The sequence below is a fragment of the Boleophthalmus pectinirostris genome, unplaced genomic scaffold, assembly GCF_026225935.1.
Source record: "Boleophthalmus pectinirostris isolate CB_2022bp ecotype Guang Dong unplaced genomic scaffold, ASM2622593v1 HiC_scaffold_12, whole genome shotgun sequence".
Classification (NCBI taxonomy): domain Eukaryota; kingdom Metazoa; phylum Chordata; class Actinopteri; order Gobiiformes; family Gobiidae; genus Boleophthalmus; species Boleophthalmus pectinirostris.
In genome coordinates this window covers 38,018,711-38,038,859 of record NW_026571018.1, presented here as the reverse complement: position 1 = coordinate 38,038,859, position 20,149 = coordinate 38,018,711, and the positions used below count along the sequence as shown (strand labels likewise).

The 20,149-nt window shown below is 39.0% G+C and overlaps 1 protein-coding gene across 1 annotated transcript; it reads left to right on the top strand.

The window, feature by feature from the left end:
* The first annotated feature begins 6,664 nt into the window (after window positions 1-6,664).
* On the top strand, window positions 6,665-19,774 carry LOC110160289 (solute carrier family 22 member 4-like). Its single transcript, XM_020924919.2, has 10 exons — window positions 6,665-7,072; window positions 8,776-8,879; window positions 9,034-9,188; window positions 10,311-10,482; window positions 11,144-11,270; window positions 11,822-11,922; window positions 12,325-12,539; window positions 15,298-15,480; window positions 18,113-18,248; window positions 19,665-19,774. Exons 1-10 carry the CDS (start codon window positions 6,665-6,667, stop codon window positions 19,747-19,749), a joined length of 1,686 nt encoding a protein of 561 aa, XP_020780578.1. The 3' UTR covers window positions 19,750-19,774.
* Window positions 19,775-20,149: the final 375 nt, after the last annotated feature.

The window sequence follows — 20,149 nt, the reverse complement described above, 5'->3', positions numbered from 1 at the left end:
GCCAAATCCTGCATTTTGTATTAGGATATAGATAGATTTACTACAGATTATGTATGGAGAAAATGAGAGAAGCTCTTTTTACAGCCTGTCCAACAAAGAAGGAGTTTTTCTTCAGTGGACAGGTGATTGACAGGTCCATGGTCACTTGTTTTGTACCTACAGGAGTCAACCTGTTCATTCAGAAAGAACAAAAATGTGCATTCTTGCAGTTTGGTCTGGTTGTGTCACATGCTCGTCTCCATGGAGATAAACAAGTTGTCTTAATAGTGTGTAACATTCTACACAATAACATATCCATGGAGACAAGCAGGTGGAGGACCAGAAAAGATAAATGACATAAAGCATCTTTAATATTCTTTTAAGAGTTTTTTTGTTTTGTTTGTTTGTTTGTTTGTTTTGTTTTTTTCTGTGACAAACTTTATTTAGATAAACTTTATTATCATTTACATAATATTTCTTTACATTGTGGTTACAATAAATGTAAGGCTCAGTCTTGTGTTATGGTGTTCATATGGTCTTCACACTGAGACACAACCTTATAAACCTTCCCGCACTTAAAACTTGAATCTAGTTCAATCACTCCTCTGATTCTATTTAGAAAAATCTCAAATGCCAACAAGAGACATCACTGTCCTTGTTATTTCTCCACACCAGGGGCCTCCCACCTGCAGCTCAGGAGTTACCAGTAGCTCACCAGTTATAAGTCTACAATAAGTCACTCTGGAGTATAATTTTCAAAGGCCAAAAAATGTGTAATGAAGATGAAAAAACATAGGTAACACTGGACTATAAATCACACTTTTTGTGGATTTTTTTTTTTTTATATAAAATCAGAAACCAGGAACAGTCATTTCATGTTGAAAGTGAAGTTGTAGTAATAACAATAGAAGAGAGAACAACAGACTGTTAACGTCACATATGAACAGTTCTTCAGATAAACTATAACATAAACAACAGAACAGAACAAGTTTAACAAACTCTCCATCTCACTCCAAATCACTAAATCCATTCAATTCTTCATCCTCGGTGTCACTTCTGAACAACTCGGCCTCGACCTCCGGAGGTAAACAGAGCGCCGCTTCCTCTTCTGTGTCGCTGTCGTCAGACTCAGTATCAGTTCCAGTTAGAATTATTCGGGTCTTTCTGAATCCCGACAGGATGGTTTCGGTGTCACTGAAGTCCAGACTTTGTCCATCCATCCAGTGACTTCAGGAAAGTTTCATGGTGCATCCTCCCGGTGTCACAAGTTTCTCTCTCACTCCAAACTTTCTTTCTGCTGCTCGATTATCGTTTTCTGCTGCAGATTTCACGACTTGCAGTTTGTAATCTGCAAAATCTGATTTTGTTTTTGGGGGCATTTGTGTTCAGTCTTCTCAGTCGTCTTTATAAGTTTGTTTAAAGGTTAAATTGTTCAGTGGTGCAGAAGTAACGGTGCGATCGACTGACATGATACAGACAGAACAGAGGCTCTTTCTGCAGGAGACATGTGCAGTAGAGTGAAGTGACAGTGGTGCAGGAGGAACAGCAGCAGCAGATCCTCACACACAAGACTAGAGCCTCTCATGACTGTCAAGTGTGAATTTTTTTATACATAAGTTGCACCGGAGTATACGTCACTATGTCGCAGCAAACACCCAAACCATGAAAAAAGTGCGACTTATAGTCCGAAAAATATGGTAATCACACTTGTGAATGTTTTATTTTGAGCTTTGTGCTCTAATAAATGGATAATTATTTTAGGTTTTAGAAGCATCTAACTGTACAATATCTAAGGCTTGACTCTTATTCTGACTCAGTTTCTTGCCACTGCTAAAATGAGTAGCTCTCTGGCATTTTCATTGTGTAAAGCAGCTCACTGGACACAAAAAGTTGAAGATTATTGCTCTGTATGTTTGTTTTCACTGATTAAACTGACTCAGGGACACACAAGAAACTCAGCCTTGTGTTGTGTCCTATCTCTTTTACAGTCAGATAAGGCACTCACGTTAGATGTGATATCTTTATGAAGAAAAACTGGGAAATGACCCCAGTAAATGTTATGTATTTTACACTGCAAATCACAACTCTGGCTGTACAACTTCAGATGTACACGCTTTAAAGGTCGACGATGATGAGAATAAGGTTGATAACGTACATCCAAAGTCTGTCTGAAAACATAAGGAAGGAATTTTTAGGTGAAACTAAACAGGGAGCGTGCACAGTAGCATCACTCAAATAAAAGAGTCTTTTTTCTTTCACCACAGGATTCAGCTACCTGTTATCTCCAATCACTTGAGAACGTTTCGTCATTCTAAGAAGAGAATAGTTTAAAATTCTTAAATATCATATCAGCAGATCTAATTTTTCATCATTTAGAGAGATACAGTACTGTTAGGTTTATCTAAACATTAAAAACAAGAAGAAAGACAAGAGATTAATTCAGTTTTACTCATGAGGAGAACGGGCAGAGAGTGGGCATCAAAACCAACAGTCTCCACACGTTCTGATGACTCAAGGCCGCTCTCCTCTTTTTATTTCATTAGGAGGCCCTAGTTACAGAATGATAATTCTCAAGGGGAAGGGGAAACCAGCAAAGACATAATAAGAAACTGATGAAGCTATGCATAGTCCAAACACATAAAACATGATTAACAAACAGGAGGTGCCTTAGGTCAGACACCATCATAACTCTTCATGTGTGACAGTGGGAGTTGGCTTCATGTGAGGAATCATCTGGAGGTTCACTAGAGCGATAGGACACTGCACACAGTTGTCAAACACACAGAGGTTATTCATTTTCATACAAGTGATTGGTACATTATAAATCAAAGAATTGTAGTACATAAATGGTTAACTCATAGGCAAAGAATATCACACAAGTATTTAGCAAATATGGGATAATAGAATTATTCTGACAAGTACATATTGACAAGTAGTAGGTTACAGTTACTTGATTTCATGATGAAGACTCTACAATAGTAATAACAAACTGTACAGTACTAGTACCTTCTGTACTTCACAAAAATAACTAATGTTGCAATTTGTGTAGTTAGAAAATACCTGTTCATAATTTTGACTGTTTTTAGTTTGTTTTATTCAGTTACTGCATGGTATTTGAAGAAGAAATGTGGGGTAAAGGATAATGGAGAAACTCACCGAAATCTAATATTGATCTGATTTCAGGAGTAATCAGATTATTGAAATGTAAACACTCACAGCTGATGTGAGTAATCAAATTTGTTATGATTGTTCACACCCATAGATTAAAGAACTGAACTGAGGGAGTGTGAGGTCATCCACCACATGTGGCTCCAGTCAAATTAATTTCATGAGGCTAGCAGTTAAAGCAGCAAATTTGGATTATATCTGGAGTATATTTGGAGTATATCTGGAGTATATTTGGAGTATATTTGGAGTATATCTATATCTGGACTTAGGCAAGGCAAGGCAAGTTTATTTGTACAGCACAATTCCCACACAAAGTAATTCAAAATGCTTTACAGAATAAGAAATACATTAAAATCATAATAAAAACAAATCAAAACATAAATAATCATGAAGATTAAAATTAAAAAAGAGAGACATAAATTGGAGAGAAGAGTGCGGAATGAAAACCTTTCAGTTATTTGCACAGTTAAACAGAAATGTTTAGAGTCTGGATTTAAACAGCGTCACAGAAGAGTCTGTCTCACATGTTCAGACTGTTCCAGGTTTTAGCTGCATGAACCTGAAACTCTGACTCCCCTTGTTTAGTCGTGACTCTGGGCACCAGCAGGAGGTGGTCCCTGAGCTCCTCAGAGTGTGAGATGTTCATATGACACTAACATGTCACAGATGGACTTTGGTGCTCGGCCCATGGAGAGACTTGTACAAACAGAGACACTTTAAAGTCTCTGAGCCACAGGAGTCAGTGCAGAGACCTGAGACCAGGACTTATGTGCTCGTACTTCCTAGTTTCAGTAAGGACCCGAGCTTCTTTCACTTAGACAAACTTTATTGATCCACAAGAGAAATCATTTGGACACAGGAACTCACACATAACAATATAATATAATAACAAAGAGTAAAAATATAAATGGTAATAATACATTCTAAATAAGTAGCAAAAGAGAGAAAGAGACACGTGTCAAATAAGATATAAGTATATTAAATAAATAAATAAATGTATAAGTCAAAATAAAATAGATAAGTAATAAAATAACAGCTTTATACAAGAGTTCACAGGAAAAAAACAATGATATGATAAGTGTGAGTTGTTGTACAGTTGTAGGGAGTATTATCTGTTCCATAAGGGTGAGTTGTTGTACAGTTGTAGGGAGTATTATCTGTTATATAAGTGTGAGTTGTTGTACAGTTGTAGGGAGTATTATCTGTTACATAAGGGTAAGTTGTTGTACAGTTGTAGGGAGTATTATCTGTCCCTCTATAGTCAGGAGTTATTTATATATATACTTATGTTTACACCTGCACAGGTTTCGACAAATGCAAAAAAAAAAAGCAAACTAATGTGGTAAAGACCAAAATGAATGAGAAATGCTAATGATGTAAAATGTTTTTCAATTCATTGTAGGTTATTGTCTGTGTGATTAACACGTCACCAGTGTTTTTGATGCTCAGATTTCTTTGGTGCATTTAAACACACACCAAAAATCTGTTCTGATTAATGAGTGATCAGATTTTCCCTGGCTGTATACTTGTGCTGTGTGTTGTTGGGGCACAGGGCTTTACTCCAGCCCCGTGGTGCTTCTGCGTCACAGCCACAGCCTCATTAGCATCACTATAGTGGCAGTGGTGTTGTTTTGACCAGGGTCTGAGGGGCTTTTCTTTACACATGGAAAATGTTTCATTTCCATCCAGAAGTGTGTTTATCTGAACACAACAGGCCTACGGTGTGAAAGACACTATGTGTGTTCTTGTGTGAAGTGGCCTCACTCTCTCTGCTGTCACGTCTGTCTTTAGCGTGACTGTACATGTTATTGCTCTGACCAGGCCTGAGAGGGCTTTGGAAACATATTCAGTGCCTCTCAGATGTTTCCCGCCAAGTTGTTTCCCATCTAAGATAGTTGGCGTTCTAGTATAGCACCAGATTTCACCCCACACTGCATAGGCCTAAATAAGAGCCAAACGTGATCTAAAATTAGACATGTCAGCCCAATAGTGAGCTGTAGTGTCTCAGTTCAGAGTGTTTGTCTGATCTGATTGCTTTGTCTGTCTGCACTGTTTATACAGATATATATATATATAACTCTGGTCCACTCGCTCCGTCACACGTTGAGCCAGAACCAAACATGACCATCCAATCAGATGAGTTTATTTTAGTGACACATGTGAAACAAAGAAGCATATTGGTCATCATCATTTACAAACAAAATGACATTTCTCTCATCTCAGATGAACAATATAGAGCTTCACTTTTATTTAAATTATTTATGTATTTATTTTGGACAAGTAAAGATTTACATTCTTATACAATGGAACATATAACATTAGTGAAGATATATATAATAAGAAATAAAAACTACAAAAAACTTGCCCAAAAAGGAGTGGGAAGAATAAAACGTATTTAATCCCATCCCCACACTTCTAATCTAACACAATTTTTTTTTGTTTTTTTTTTTTGTTTTCAACAAAGACATTTTACATTAGAACTATTTACAAGTGCAGACAATGAGTAACTGTTACAGCTCAGTAGTACAACATAAGCACACTAACAATGGTAACAAATGACAGATACAAGTAATGTCATGGGTGGCACACACCAGCAGTGGTACTTCACTTAATGATGGTTCAATCATTGATTCTACAGAAATCCTCGATTTTTTTGTGCTTTTTTTTTTTTTTTTTCTTTCCTCATAAACAGTCATATTTGTTTCCCTCACTGGCTAATCCACCTGTCACTCACACCCATCTGAACTGTGGAAGATTCACCAGTGACCAGACTCACATATTAAGAAAGTATTGAAGTAGTGTGTACTCTGAATCCCAGGCAACTGATCCAAAAGTTGGTGGTTCGAATCCCAGACCCACAATCACTACACCGGTGTATGAAAGCATGTGAGTGGTGAGTTAAGAGCTTTGAGTGCCCACTGAAGGGAGACAAGCGTCACAAAAATGTACAGGGCTTTGATTCAGACTTGAAATGTGAAGCAGATTTGCACAAAGAACTTTATCTTTTATTTCATAACTGATTGAGGTTTGAGAAAATGTTCCTTTTTCCATGAACAGCTTGACGATGTGATAATATTCCATATTTTCGTTACGTGGAACCCTACAGTGAAGGGTTCCTTGTTTTTATGCTAGATTATATAACTGTATTATGGCTTCTGAGAATATTACTTACACCAAATTGAACTTTGTCACTCTTTCTCTCAAGTAGAGAAAATAATTAACTTCATCTGTCGTTCAATTTGCACTTTGCACTTGTGGTTGATCTCTTTTCTGGTGTTATAATGAAATAAAGATGACATGACCATTTTTTACTCTTTCAAAATGACAAAATTCCATAGTGAATGTTTCATTTACGTAATCCTTGTATAAAATCAGCCAATGACGGGTGAGTGAACGAGGCTGGAGGAGGTGCACTGTGGAGGTTATAAAGACACACAGTGGTGGAAAGTTCATCTTATCATGACAGACCAAAACAACTCACTCACCCCGAGCTGTGTTTTTAATATACGTTTCAAACATGGAGAGCTCCACGGTGCGGGATTACGACACTATCACATCTTTTCTTGGCTCCTGGGGGCCGTTCCAGCGCAGAGTGTTTCTGGCTCTTGCAGCTAGCATCCTCCCAAATGGATTCATTGGGATTTACATCGTATTTGTGGGAGACACGCCGCCTCATCAGTGCTATGTCCCAGACTCTTATAATATCAGTGAAGCCTGGAGGAACGTAACTGTGCCAATGGAAAGTGTGAATGGAGTCACCCAGCGCAGCTCGTGCTCCAGACTAAACCTGACGATGGTTCAGAGTTACTCTGAGAGGAACCTGCAGCCGGACGTGGACGTGAACGTGAGTGTAGTGCCACTGGAGAACTGTCAGGATGGATGGAGCTACAGCAGAGAGATCTACCAGTCCACCATAGTAACAGAGGTAACACTGCCAATATGAATCTATTAAATAGAACAGCCTATATTAAGCCTATTTCTATTTTAAAAACACTCACACATTTAACTCCCATAAAAGAATGATCATCTCAGCACCTTTCAAGAACTATATCCTGCTGTAGTTAGAACCCATGTGTTATAGTTACAAACGGGCTAATCAGGAAATCACCAAAAAAAATGTACTCACTCTTGATTTCTCGGGATGCAAAGCACCACACTGGCCAACAGAGGGCTCAAAGACTCCACCTCTGCTGGTGCTTTGAGGAGTCAAGCACTTTAAGGTTAAAGAAATAAATACATTGTAAAACATGCATTCTTGCAGGCCTATTCCATTTCATGCCCGTTGCTCTAGAGCGCCCTCTGGCTCGTGGGATGTTTCCGTTTCCTCTTGAGGAGCTCCTCGACAGGAGCATGCACCTGTCAAATGAGAGTCCTCATTTAAGACCAAAATAATGATTTACTCTAAAGCATAACTACTGTATCAGCTCATATCACAGCAGTTTATATTTTGTCACCCTGAAGGTGATAAAGGAATAAACTGTTATCTGAGGAGGTTCAATAAAAGATTTCACATGGTGCTGTTTCAGTGACATGAAGTACTCAGTCTGTTCATCGAAACATCTACTTGTAGAGTCATAAATGAAACAGGTGTATGAGGAGAAATAAAGTCTGTGTGGAGTCTGGATGCTGTTTCCTTCTTGTGTGGGGTGTTCTGATGTGGAGCTTGATCTGACCGGACCCCAGAGGAGGAGAACACAGACCTGATCTGTAATCTAGCTGAAGGATGGTGAGGCACAGAGGAGCTGTGTACAGTGGAATTAGCCTGTTACTGTGAGCAGCTCACCTCTCCACAGATGTCACTTGTACTGTGTAATTATATTCAACAGTGCAATCATTAGTTGTGCAATAGGGCTGGTGCAATAACTTGGACACTTAGTGGACAGTGGACAAGTGGACAGTGGACATTCATAATGGACACACGTGTATCTTGTGATGAGTCTGACTCTTGTCTGACTGCAGTGTGATGAGTGTAACTGTGTTTTTGGGACAATAAACTTTATCTTCTCGTATGTGGTTGCAACACCTGCTGGTTTTCATGGAGAGATTTTTTGTCACGGCACTTGAATATTTAAGGTGGAGCAATAACATCTCTATAGAGACCAGCGGATTACTGCCCCTGCACCAGAAAAGTTACACAGTGCACCTTTAAATACTGTTATTTCTGGAGCTATACAAGGACAGAGCAGTCGGGTATCTGCAAACTATAAACTGATACACCCCACCAGCCCCCTCCACCCTCTGAGCTTTTTTTTAGCTGCATCAAAACATGAGCAGCCCATTTGAGAATAGACAGCCTGCTTCTTTAACACCTGCTCATGTGGGTATAGATCAGATCAGATGTTTGATGCTGCAGTGTGGAATAATTCAGGCAAACCAAGAACATGAACATTTTTTTGTGAGCCTAAAGTCTGAGGCCCACTGAAGGATTTTATTTCTTTTGTTTTATAAAACACACCACACAGTGCGAGGAACTGACACTGGTGGGTATGACACGACCGATGTGTGTCTATGAATATCAAGCTCAAGGCTCCTTGTGTGAAAGTCACTCACGTCACTGGTTAGGTGAACTAGCTTCACGTTCGACATGTTTTCATTTTGTAAACTCCACACTTGTGTTTGCTTTTGCAGTGGGACCTGGTGTGTGACAAAGCCTACAAAATGCCCCTCACCACCTCCATCCACTATGTAGGCGTCCTGGTGGGGGCCTTCCTCTCGGGCCAGATCTCAGACAGGTGACACAAAAGCATTTGGTGAAAAAATACTCTGTACTATTTAAAACAACCATGATCCAAGCTGGACGTCCCACTAGCCATGATTGCTAACATAGTTTAGGGTGAATCAAATCACACTTTAGAAAGACCAGATGTAAGCCAGTGGCTGTTGCAGGTGGGGGAGGAAGCCGGCGCTGTTCCTCATGATGGTCCTTCAGACTGTGTCTGTGGCCGCTCAGATCTTCTCTCCAAACTGGGAGATCTTCACCTTCATCTTCTTCTTCGCTGGAGGCGGAGGATTCTCCAACTACATCATTGCATTTGTGTTAGGTACTATTTCCTTTTTGTGTGTGTTTGTAACTGTGAATGTAGCAGGAATGTCCGGGGCACTAAAGTAGAGTAATTAGATTCACATTGTGGCTGATTTGAGCATTTTCATAGTTTTTACTTGACTGAGTCTTTATTATTCAATAGACTGTGTAAAGAAGTAGACTAAGGGAGTGTGACGTCACTCATTCACATGAAGCTCGTTGAAGCTGGCAGACAGGGGTAAATTTAGAGCCAAGTTCCTTATTTGGAATTCTGAGCTCTATTGTCATAGTCACCAAAGAGCCAATCAGGAGCGAGGCTAAACCACAGATGTTCATTTTGTCTTCTTATGTGCTTTAACTTCTTGGCTTCTTTTTAACGATAGTACAGTAAAGTGTATTTACCTTGTACATGTTTCGGCTGCTTTATTAATGCCAAATCAAACATCCAGCAGAAATAATGTATGATAGGCATACATTCATCATTTGTATATTTTACTTTACACTCATACTTAGTTTACGAGACTGCAGTTTATCATCCCACCAGCCTGCTCCCACATTGTGCAGTGCTGCTTCCGCCCGGTCCCGCAATGAAATTTCAAAATGTGACCCACGCCACACTGTTTTGTGTCAGGACCACGGGTGCAGGACTCTAGTTGGTATCAAATTGTGGAACGAGTGCGTAATTAAGGAAAATTGATCTGCAAAGATCATTCATGACATGAGAGTCAGTATAGTCACATTTTCTTTGTGTTTTGGTCATTTTTAAGATGCTTTTCTGTATTTTACCTAAAGAAATCACAAGGTATGCCTCTATTTACTGATGGCAGGGATCAGATTGGTCAAAAATAGGGACACCTGGGAGATTTCTTGTATAAAACTGGGACAAATCACTGGTTTTGGATAAATCTGTTGGGACAGGAGACACAGGGCTCAAAACTGGGACTGTCCTGGGTAAATAGGGATGTCTGCTCACCCTAATATACAGTATAGAGTCTATAGTTCTGATAATAAAACAATAAAATATCCAACATGAGGAATGAAGAAAATAGTCTATTTTTAGCTAATAGGTTACACAGTGGGTCTTTAAAATACTGATTTGGAAGTATAATGATTTAAATGCATTTATTCCCTCTGTTCTCAGGTACAGAGACTCTGAGCCCAAAGGCCCGTGTGACGTTCTGTTCTCTGGGCGTCTTCATGCCCTCGGCCATAGGGTACATGGCCATGCCCGCTGTGGCGTACTTCCTCAGGGACTGGAGGACTTTACTCATCTCAATGGCAGCCAGCTCAATCATCTATGTCCCGCTGTGGTGGTAAGAGCATCCTCCCTGTGTGTCAGATGCCCTTCCATTCTCAGATGTCATTATGTCAGGTTCCCTTACGGTCGTCCTGTCAGGGTTATCAGTTTTTATGCTGAAGAAGACAGGAGATTTTGTTGTGGAGGAAATGACGGTACTTGAAAACTTGCAGCCTTTGAGATTTGCTGATAAGAGCAGTTATTATCTGTGACCTACTTCATTGTGTTCAAGTGTATCATTTAGAAACTTTCATGGTTTAAAATCACCTTTTGTGCTGTTTAAAAAAGTCACACAGCATTTTCCCAGGTTCCTGCTCCATGATAAAAGGTTTCCACTATATGAGGAGGAAATGAAGAGGCTGAGGAGACTGATGGTTCTGCTGCTGCGGTGGAGAGGAGCTGGAGGAGGAGTGCACAATGGAATTCTCTCCTTGGATCCTTTTTTATTGGATCCATATGTTATAGTCTGGACATTTGAAATGGCAATTTTTATCTGAAATAGCTCCATACACGGTCTGCAAACATCATTACAACAAAGCTGCACACTGACATAATAGCAAAATACCTTGTTTAAACAGTGTATAAACACATGTATATATCACAATGTGTGTGTGCTGGTGTGTGGTGTGTGTGTATGAACACATGTATGATGCGTGTGCTGGTGTGTGTGTGTGCAGGCTGCTCCCTGAGTCTCCTCGCTGGCTGCTGTCTCAGGGCAGAGTGGAGGAGGCAGAGGCCATTCTGAGAGAAGCAGCAAAATGCAATAATGTGGAAGTTCCATCGCCCCTGTTCACCAAAGTTGAGGTCAGATCACACAAACCCACACCCCCCCCCCCCCCCCCCCCACACACACACACACACACACACACACACACACACACACACTCACACTCACACTCACTGCAGCTTTAAATGTTGTCACTATGATGCTTTCAGCTGACACTCTCTGTTAGTGTTTGTTTTACTGAAGTTTCACACATAAACAGAACTGTACTGAGAGACAGGCCCAAATACTGGAGGACAAGAGACAAACATGTCCCTCCATTTATGAACCTGTGACAGAGAGCAAGAGCACAGCCCTATGTGTGATACAGACATATGTACAGATATACAATCCAGCAGTAAACCTGTCACACTTGGTCTAAAGGACATGGGCCTGGTACAGAACACCAAGGCAAAGTAGGAAACAGAACATCTATGACGTACATCATCGAAAAGCACCAGGCAATTCTATACACTGTACCTGTTTACCTGTTACATACACAACAGCAGGAGGTGACAGGATGTTGTGCAGGTGCACACCTGACACAGCCCAAACCGGGCTCACACTGAAACTGTCTCTGTCTTTATTTCAGGTGGAAGAAACATTGGCTAAAAAAGACAAGAAATACAACATCATCGCTATTTTCCAAGACTGCAACTTATTTTTTACTACTTTACTGTGCAGCGCTTTATGGTGAGTCCCAGTTTCATTTTAGTCTAATCCTCTATTTCAAAATACATTAAAAAAAAAAAAAAAAAAAAAAAAAAGAGCTATACATTTTATTACATGAAGTAGCCTATAGCGTCTGTAAAAGACCTATATATCATGCATTTTGAGAAGGAAGAGGGGTAGCTCTTGGGGTCAAAATAAGTACTGGAATTAATAATGAATTGTTGAGTCAGGACAACAGCAGAAAAGCTTACAGTTGTAAAAAGCTCTTTATAACTGGACTAGACTGAAGCTAAAGCAGGTTTGAAATGAGAGTAAATAATGATTAACCCATTTGTTTGAGACACTGATTAGGCCTATAGAGTGAACTACAGAGTAAGTCCAACACAGTTCCTACACGTGGACATTTGGATCCTCTCTCTCCAGGGTCATCATCACACTGAGTTACTACGCTCTGCTCCTGAACACGTCCAATCTCCATGGCGACCCGTACCTAAACTGCTTCCTCTCGGCGGTGACTGAAGTACCGGCTTACATCATCGCTCTGATCCTGCTTAAGTTCGTGGCACGACGCTTCTGCCAGTCGTCCACGCTGCTCACCGGGGGAGTCATGATCCTGTGTGTTCACCTTATTCCATTCGGTACGGTACTGTACTCATGAAAACCTTATTATACACTTGACTCTTGTGAGCTCTAAACTGTATTATAATTGTTCCCTCCTCAAAAACACCACCTGGAGTTAGGTTTTGTTTCATTCACACATGTTTGAGTAACACTTTATTATTAGTCTGTCTACATCTCCAAAGCTCAAAATGCTCTGCTCCACCCTGTGATGTCATGAAGCGGCTATTTTCAAGAAGAGATTAGCAAATCTGAGCTGAAATTATCCAAGTGATTCCAGTGAAGTTGTATGGAGTTTAAAAACACAGTAGAACACTTCCTGTATTACTACATGACATCACAAGGTGGAAGTGTTTTCAGTTTGAGAGAAAAACTCAATCTAAATCTGCAGGGTTTGTTTGTTAAACATGTGTAAATGAAACAAAACACAACTCCAGATATGTTTTTGATGAGAAACTACAATTTAACAGAGATCAGAAAATAATCTGTAATATTATTTACTTGAACACAAAGAAAACACATCACTACATAAGCCCATACGGTCACCATCCAGCACTGAACATACAGAAATAAGAGAGCAGACAGAACCACGATACACCATCAGAGGACCTTTAAGTCTCTGTGTAGAGAAGCACTTCAGTCTTTTGTTTTGTTAGTAAGTGCACATTCCCTTCGCCCTGTCCACTTAGTAGAGCAGTGTTTACATCACCTCACAGTGAGGTCACAGAGTCTCAGTGTGTCTCCTCCATCAATGAAAAACCGGTCCAGTAGACCTTTTTCACAACGGCCGAAAGTGCCTCGCTGTAGGTTTGCGGGACTTTCAGTTAATGATTTTCTATGGTGTCTGGTCAAGTGGTAACGGAGGGAAACAGGGGCAGATTTTTGACATTCAAATGTCTCTTATTCAGAAACTAGAGGAACTATTGAAATAAGTAAAGTATCAGAATGTAGGAAAGAGTTACACTCCAACAGGGTCAAGTTAAACCTGTGATATTCTTTCAAGTTGTTGACAAAAAATTTTTAAAACTCATGTCGGTAACAGAGGGAATGAAATATGCAGCACTTTTTGGGCAATAAATCCAAACAGTGATAACTCTTGGTTCTCACTTACATATCCTTAACAAACTGGTTTGAATATTTGCTTCATATAGTTTTCTACCATATGGTACAAGATTAGGATGAAAAACCTCTGACTTTTTGACTCATGAGATTTTTTATTAAGAAAGGTCATGGTAACAGAGGGAAAAGTAACGGAGGGAAAATTGTGCAAACAAGTAGAAGGTGCAGGATTTTACATCATTTGTCACTTTTTTCTTCCAAATACTTTAATATTACTTCAAAATGAAAGGAAATTATTTCTGTAAAATATGTCAGTCCTTCCAAGCAAATTTTTATCATTTTAACCTGTTGCCACCCGCCTCATTTTGGTGTGTGCACAATGGTAAGACATGCCCAAATGCCATAGCTTATTAAAAGAAAACCTTAGAACCCACATGCTTGTGTGAGGCACCATTTTAAAGCTTAGGCCTTCTAGTTTCTGTAGATATGTACATGAAGACTGTGAGTGCTGCCTAACCTACAGTACAGTCAATTAAAATTGAAAAAAAAAAAATTATTTTTTTGCTTCGAAAAAAAAAATAGAAAAAAATAAAGGCCTTAGCTTGGTCATACTTCATACTAGGCATTTGTGACTCACTACACTCATTGTTCAAGTTGTTGGCAACAACTGTGTAGAATTTCAGATCTCTAGGACAAAGGGTTTTGATGCTGTGAGCCTTTGTGTATACAAAATGACAATTCGGCACAAGATTGCCAAATTTGTGCCAAAATAATAATAATAATAATATAATAATAATAATAATAATTGTTATTATTATAATACTAATTCTTCTGAGCTTTAGGCATGTTTTCTCAAAGAAAAAAAACTGTCTGTTTAAAACATATGGAACTTTAGAACCAAAAATGGTACAGAAAAAAGGTCAACAGTTTCATAAACTAGAGTACATATGTATCTGTTCAATACATTTTTATATCAGATGCATTAACTTGAATTTTTGGCCTTGTTGTTTACTTCTGCTTGACTGGGCCCTATGGAAAAATGTCTTCATAAATCTGCCCCATCACCAAATCTTCAACCAACAAGGTCCACAAAGGATAAACATTCTAACATGAAGAATTTATCCACAACTATCAAGGGAAGAAAGATGAAAGCTTAAAGGAGAACAAAGATGATATATTAGTAACACACTGAACAAAACTAATATTATGGCCATGAATAAAACAGAAGTAATAAGTAACAGTTGTACAGTTGTACAGTTTGAATGCTTGAGATGTTCACAGATTACATGTCTCTCATTCAAACTGCATAAATCTCTTTGTCTATGTTCATATCTACATCATGAAATTGATTTTTAATTTTAATTGTAGAATCAGTCTGAGTTAATAAGTTACTTGTGTTTTATTCAAGACCATAACGAGTTCAGTTGTTTGTTTCGTCTTTCTTACCTTAATTGTTGTGGATAAATTCTTCATCTTAGAATGTTTATCCTTTGTGGACCTTGTTGGTTGAAGATTTGGTGATGGGGCAGATTTGTGAAGCTGGTGTAAAATATGCCAGACATTTCTACAGATATTTTGCCATAGAAAAGCATTAACTGGATGTTTACCCTACAGCGAGGCACTTCCAGTCGTTGTGAAAAGGTCTATGGGCTAATTGTCCAGCTGCACCTTGTTCACCATGGCCTGATCCTCTCTCATTCTGATCTGTGCCTGCTGTAGACCTCCCTGCCATCGGTGTGGTGCTGGAAATGTTGGGGAAGTTTGGCATCACGGCGGCGTTCTGTATCGTGTACGCCGTCTCCTCGGAGCTCTTCCCCACAGTAATCCGGAACACGGCCATGGGCTGCTGCTCCATGGCAGCACGTGTGGGCACCATCATCTCACCCTTCATCATCTACCTGGGTGAGTGACAGAGCGGAGGCAGGTTACACGACGCACTTCACTAAAACATCTTTACAGAACACATCCTGTGCTTGGGTCTGCTTTATAGTATCACAAAATTCATCTAAATCAACTTCATAAAACAAACACGAATCCTTACGTTGGTGTTAGAAAACTGAGGTGCCCAGTGCCAAATCCTACTTATTCAAGTGGTAAAAACTGCTAGAACAGAGCAATGATGTACTGAATACAGGATTATGATTACTCAAACATGCATAATACATACAGCTCCAGAGGGTCACTGCTACTTTTTATACTTTTCTTCAAATGCTTTTTTTTTTTTTTTCCAGAAAGTACCGCTTAAATAATGTACAACTGTGCTAGCATAGGCACTATCCCACCAAACCAAGTAATAATTAGAATGTGAAACGCTGTGATAAGCACTCTGAGCATTAGTGCGTGTTCAGCAGTGCAGAGCCCTGTGCCCTCGCTCACATGTGTGGATCATTGACAGGATCAAGGGTAATAAAAGTCAGAGTTAAACTTTGACTGCACAGATCTACATGATCTACATAAACACTGAGCTGCCACTCAAGACACTACAGTTTATATTGTGATTTTGTGATTGTAGTTATTGTTCTGAAAAACAAATAAAGCAGGAGGCATTACCTTCCAGGGGGTTTGGCCGTAGTTCCGTGTTTCCAGTGATGTCACTTACATATTGAGCTGAAATGTATCCATGCACAACACCAAGAAAAACGATGCATTTGCAGTGTATAATGTAACTAAAACTATTAAACCCAACAAATGACATAAAGAGACACAAAAACACAGTGCAGAGGTGTTGAGAAGTGAAATCAATGCAGAAAAAGATGAGAATAAACCAGCAGTAGTTTAATGTTTACATCAACTTCGTCTCAGAGACACACAACTCTGGAATCAGCCTTATGATCAAGAGAAAGATTCAGATACCATTTAGAAGATATTTGAAGTATAAAGTAAATATTATTTATGTTTTGGTTACGTCAGTGTCTTAAGAAGCAGAGCTCTGCACTAAACAAACCAGCTCCAAGAGAATGTGCCAGTGGAAAAGAGACTAGAAGTGTGTTTGGAAACACATGTACAAAGTGTAAAATATAAACTAGTAAGTCAAATGACCTCCTCTTGAGTTGTGGATATCAAAGCAAAGTGGTCTGTTGTGATGTTCTTCTCTCAACATAAACAGATGCTCACATCCACTGACCCACAGGTTGGTGGTGCAATTCCAGCTCCCACAGATGAATGCTGTCATTGTGTCATTGTGTCTGTGTACACTGGTGGTTCCTTGATGCAAAGTGCTTTGAAAATCTTGAAAGTGGAAAAGTCTTGTATAAAATGTGGCCATTGACCATTTGACCCTGTTGGGCTGTTTATGTATGTTTCATGATGCCATTTCCAGGACTGAAGATGAATTGTTAATCTGCCAAAGGTCCTAATTTTGCATCACTCTGATACCAGTATTCATTTTGGATCACATTTGTAATTTATTTTTTTAGTATTTTGACTGAAATGATCTTAGTTGTAGTCAAGTTTTATTTAATAAAATGCAAATTTTAAATATGTTTTCTTACATTAAAAATATAAATTGTAGTTCTGATGTGGGTTGAACAGGGGTTCCTTTCCTTTTGTATATTTTATTTGTGTTTTTATTATTCAACCAAATTATTAGCAGTTTTAGTTGACACAAATGTAATTTGAGACACTGTTTCTGTCATTATCAGTCATTCTGATGAGGCTGTTTTTTATGTAGTTTTATTGAGAAGAAATATAACTTATGACTAATGATTAATAACTAATATAACTGACCTGAATGTGTTTTATTTGTGTGTGTTTGTGTGTTTTATTTGTGTGTTTTATTTGTGTGTGTTGTTTGTGTGTGTTGTTTGTGTGTGTTGTGTTTGTGTGTGTTGTTTGTGTGTGTTGTGTTTGTGTGTTGTTGTGTGTGTTGTTTGTGTGTTGTTTGTGTGTGTTGTTTGTGTGTGTTGTTTGTGTGTGTTGTTTGTGTGTGTTGTTTGTGTGTGTGTTGTGTTGTGTGTGTTGTTGTGTGTGTTGTGTGTGTGTGTTGTGTGTGTTGTTGTGTGTGTTGTGTGTGTTGTTTGTGTGTGTTGTTTGTGTGTTGTTTGTGTGTGTTGTTTGTGTGTGTTTGTGTTGTGTGTTGTTTGTGTGTTGTTTGTGTGTTGTTTGTGTGTGTTGTTTGTGTGTGTTGTTGTGTGTGTGTTGTGTTTGTGTTGTGTTTGTGTTGTGTTTGTGTGTGTGTTTGTGTGTTGTTTGTGTGTGTTGTTTGTGTGTTGTTTGTGTGTGTTGTTTGTGTGTGTTGTTGTGTGTGTTGTTTGTGTGTGTTGTGTTTGTGTGTGTTGTTTGTGTGTGTTGTTTGTGTGTGTTGTTTGTGTGTGTTTGTGTGTGTTGTGTGTGTTGTTTGTGTGTGTTGTTTGTGTGTGTTTGTGTGTGTTGTTTGTGTTGTGTTGTGTGTGTTGTTTGTGTGTTTGTGTGTGTTTGTGTGTTGTTTGTGTGTGTGTGTGTTGTGTTGTTGTGTGTTGTGTGTGTGTTTGTTGTGTGTGTTGTGTGTGTGTTTGTGTTGTGTTGTTTGTGTGTTGTTTGTGTGTGTTGTGTTCAGGACGCTTCTACAAAGCTCTTCCTTACATCATCATGGGCTGTCTCGCTCTCACCGGAGCTTTGCTGAGTCTCATTTTACCAGAATCTTTTGGCCGGAGTTTACCTGAAACCATCGAAGAAATGCAGCCAATATGCAGGTGATTTATATTCTGTTCACTGTTTAAAGGTGCACTGTGTAACTTTTACTGTGGGGGGAAAGCCACTTCTTGTCTCCATGACGATGGTTAAGTTATAAAGTGCATATGACAGTTTAGAGGACTGATTTGTTTTACAAAAAAAAATATATTTATTTATGTATTTATTTATTTAATTTTATTTATTTATTTATTTATTTGTAAATTTTATAATTAATATTTCTTAAACAACAATGTACAATTAGACAAAAAGTTATATTACACAAAATGGACTTTTGTGAACTTAAGTCATGTCAGTAGTTATTTCCTCAAAAATGTGCCCAGTGTTTTGTTTCATTCACATGTTGGAGTAATCCTCTACATCCCCAAAGCCCAAACTGCTCTGCAGTGAACAGAGAACTTTCAGAGAAAAACTAAATATGTAGGGTTTGTGTGTTAACATGTATTAGAGCAGCACGGTGGTAAAGTGGTGAGACTCTCAGCTCACAACAGCGGTGGGTGAGGTCTTGGGTGAAGTTGGTGGACGACACATCTCTAGTCTCATCACCAAGGGCGACGAGACCCACTACATGAAAGAAGTCGACCTTCTGACGACGTGGTGCAGAGACAACAACCTCCAGCTGAATGTCAGCAAGACTAAGGAGACTGTTGTCGTCTTTCAGAGAGACCACAGCACATTCTACAGAGAAACACTAAAAGCATTCTTTCAGATGCATTACTGTGTGGGACGGAAGCTGCACTGACCACAACAGGAGAACCCTGCAGCTCCACAGAGTGAACACAGTCAGGAAGCTCACTGGTGCACCACTCCCCTCTCTGCAACCGCACTCACCCACACCCACACCCACACTTTGAAACTTTGAAATTTGAACTTTGGGTTTGATTCTGTGGCGGCGTGGAGCTTTTCTGTGCGGAGTTTGCATCTTCTCTCTGTGCCTGTGTAGGTTTCTTCTGGATGCCCACCACTAAAAACATGTACAATAGGGAGGCCAGGCCTCCCCTGAAAGAGATTCTTCATCTCAGAAGGACTATTTTGGTTAAATAAAGTTAAATAAAGGTTAAATAAAATGTGTAAATGAAACAAAACACAACTCCAGGTCTGTGTGTGATGAGAATCAAAAACAGATCAGAATAGTTTAATATGGGCACTTCATCAAACGACACCTTTATTTTGTTGTTATTTTGTCAAATGTTAAAAGTGTCGGAAAAAAAAAAAAAAACATCCTTACACATAAATTGTCTTTGCATTTTGAACATTACATCTCAAGTCAAACATAAAAACCTGTCATGCACACTTTTAATGCTTTACTGTGGAACATCTCCACGGAGACAAGCCTGAAAAGTGACTCTGTGCACCTTTTAAGAACTGAATATGAGTTTTGTCATTACGTATGATTAATATTTGATTTATTTAAACAGGAGACGAGTGAAGAAGGAAAAGAGTGTGGAGGAAAAAGAGTCTTATGACCTGAGTGCGTCTGAGGAGAAACAGACCAAACTGTAGCTCTGCTGTTACACATGTTTTTGTATCATACAATCACTTCTGCTGTATATTCATATTTTTAATGTGTTTAATGTAAGTTATTTTTATCTATCAATAAAATGATGTCATAATATTGTGCATTATTATATTATTATTTTATGTGCATTATGTATCAGTAATGGCCTATATCAACTGATGATTTATTTATTTATTTTTACAGACAAGAGCGCTTGTGTAATTATGTCATTATTTATGCTGAGGAATGAAAGAGTGAAAAGTGAACTCAAGTTCTGATTTGGTCTAGACCTGGTTTAGTTCTGGTTCAATCCAGGTTAGTCTTGGTTTAGTTCTGGCTTAGTCTCGGTTTAGTTTTGGTTTAGTCCTGCCAGCTGAAGTTTGGTTCTGTTGGGTTTAGTCCTGG

Coding starts and splice junctions, on each gene's coding strand:
- LOC110160289 (XM_020924919.2), top strand. CDS start 6,665: ATGGAGAGCTCCACGGTGCGGGATTACGACACTATCACATCTTTTCTT. Junction 9,189..10,310: donor CATCATTGCATTTGTGTTAG/GTACTATTTCCT, acceptor CTCTGTTCTCAG/GTACAGAGACTCTGAGCCCA. Junction 11,271..11,821: donor CCCTGTTCACCAAAGTTGAG/GTCAGATCACAC, acceptor TCTTTATTTCAG/GTGGAAGAAACATTGGCTAA.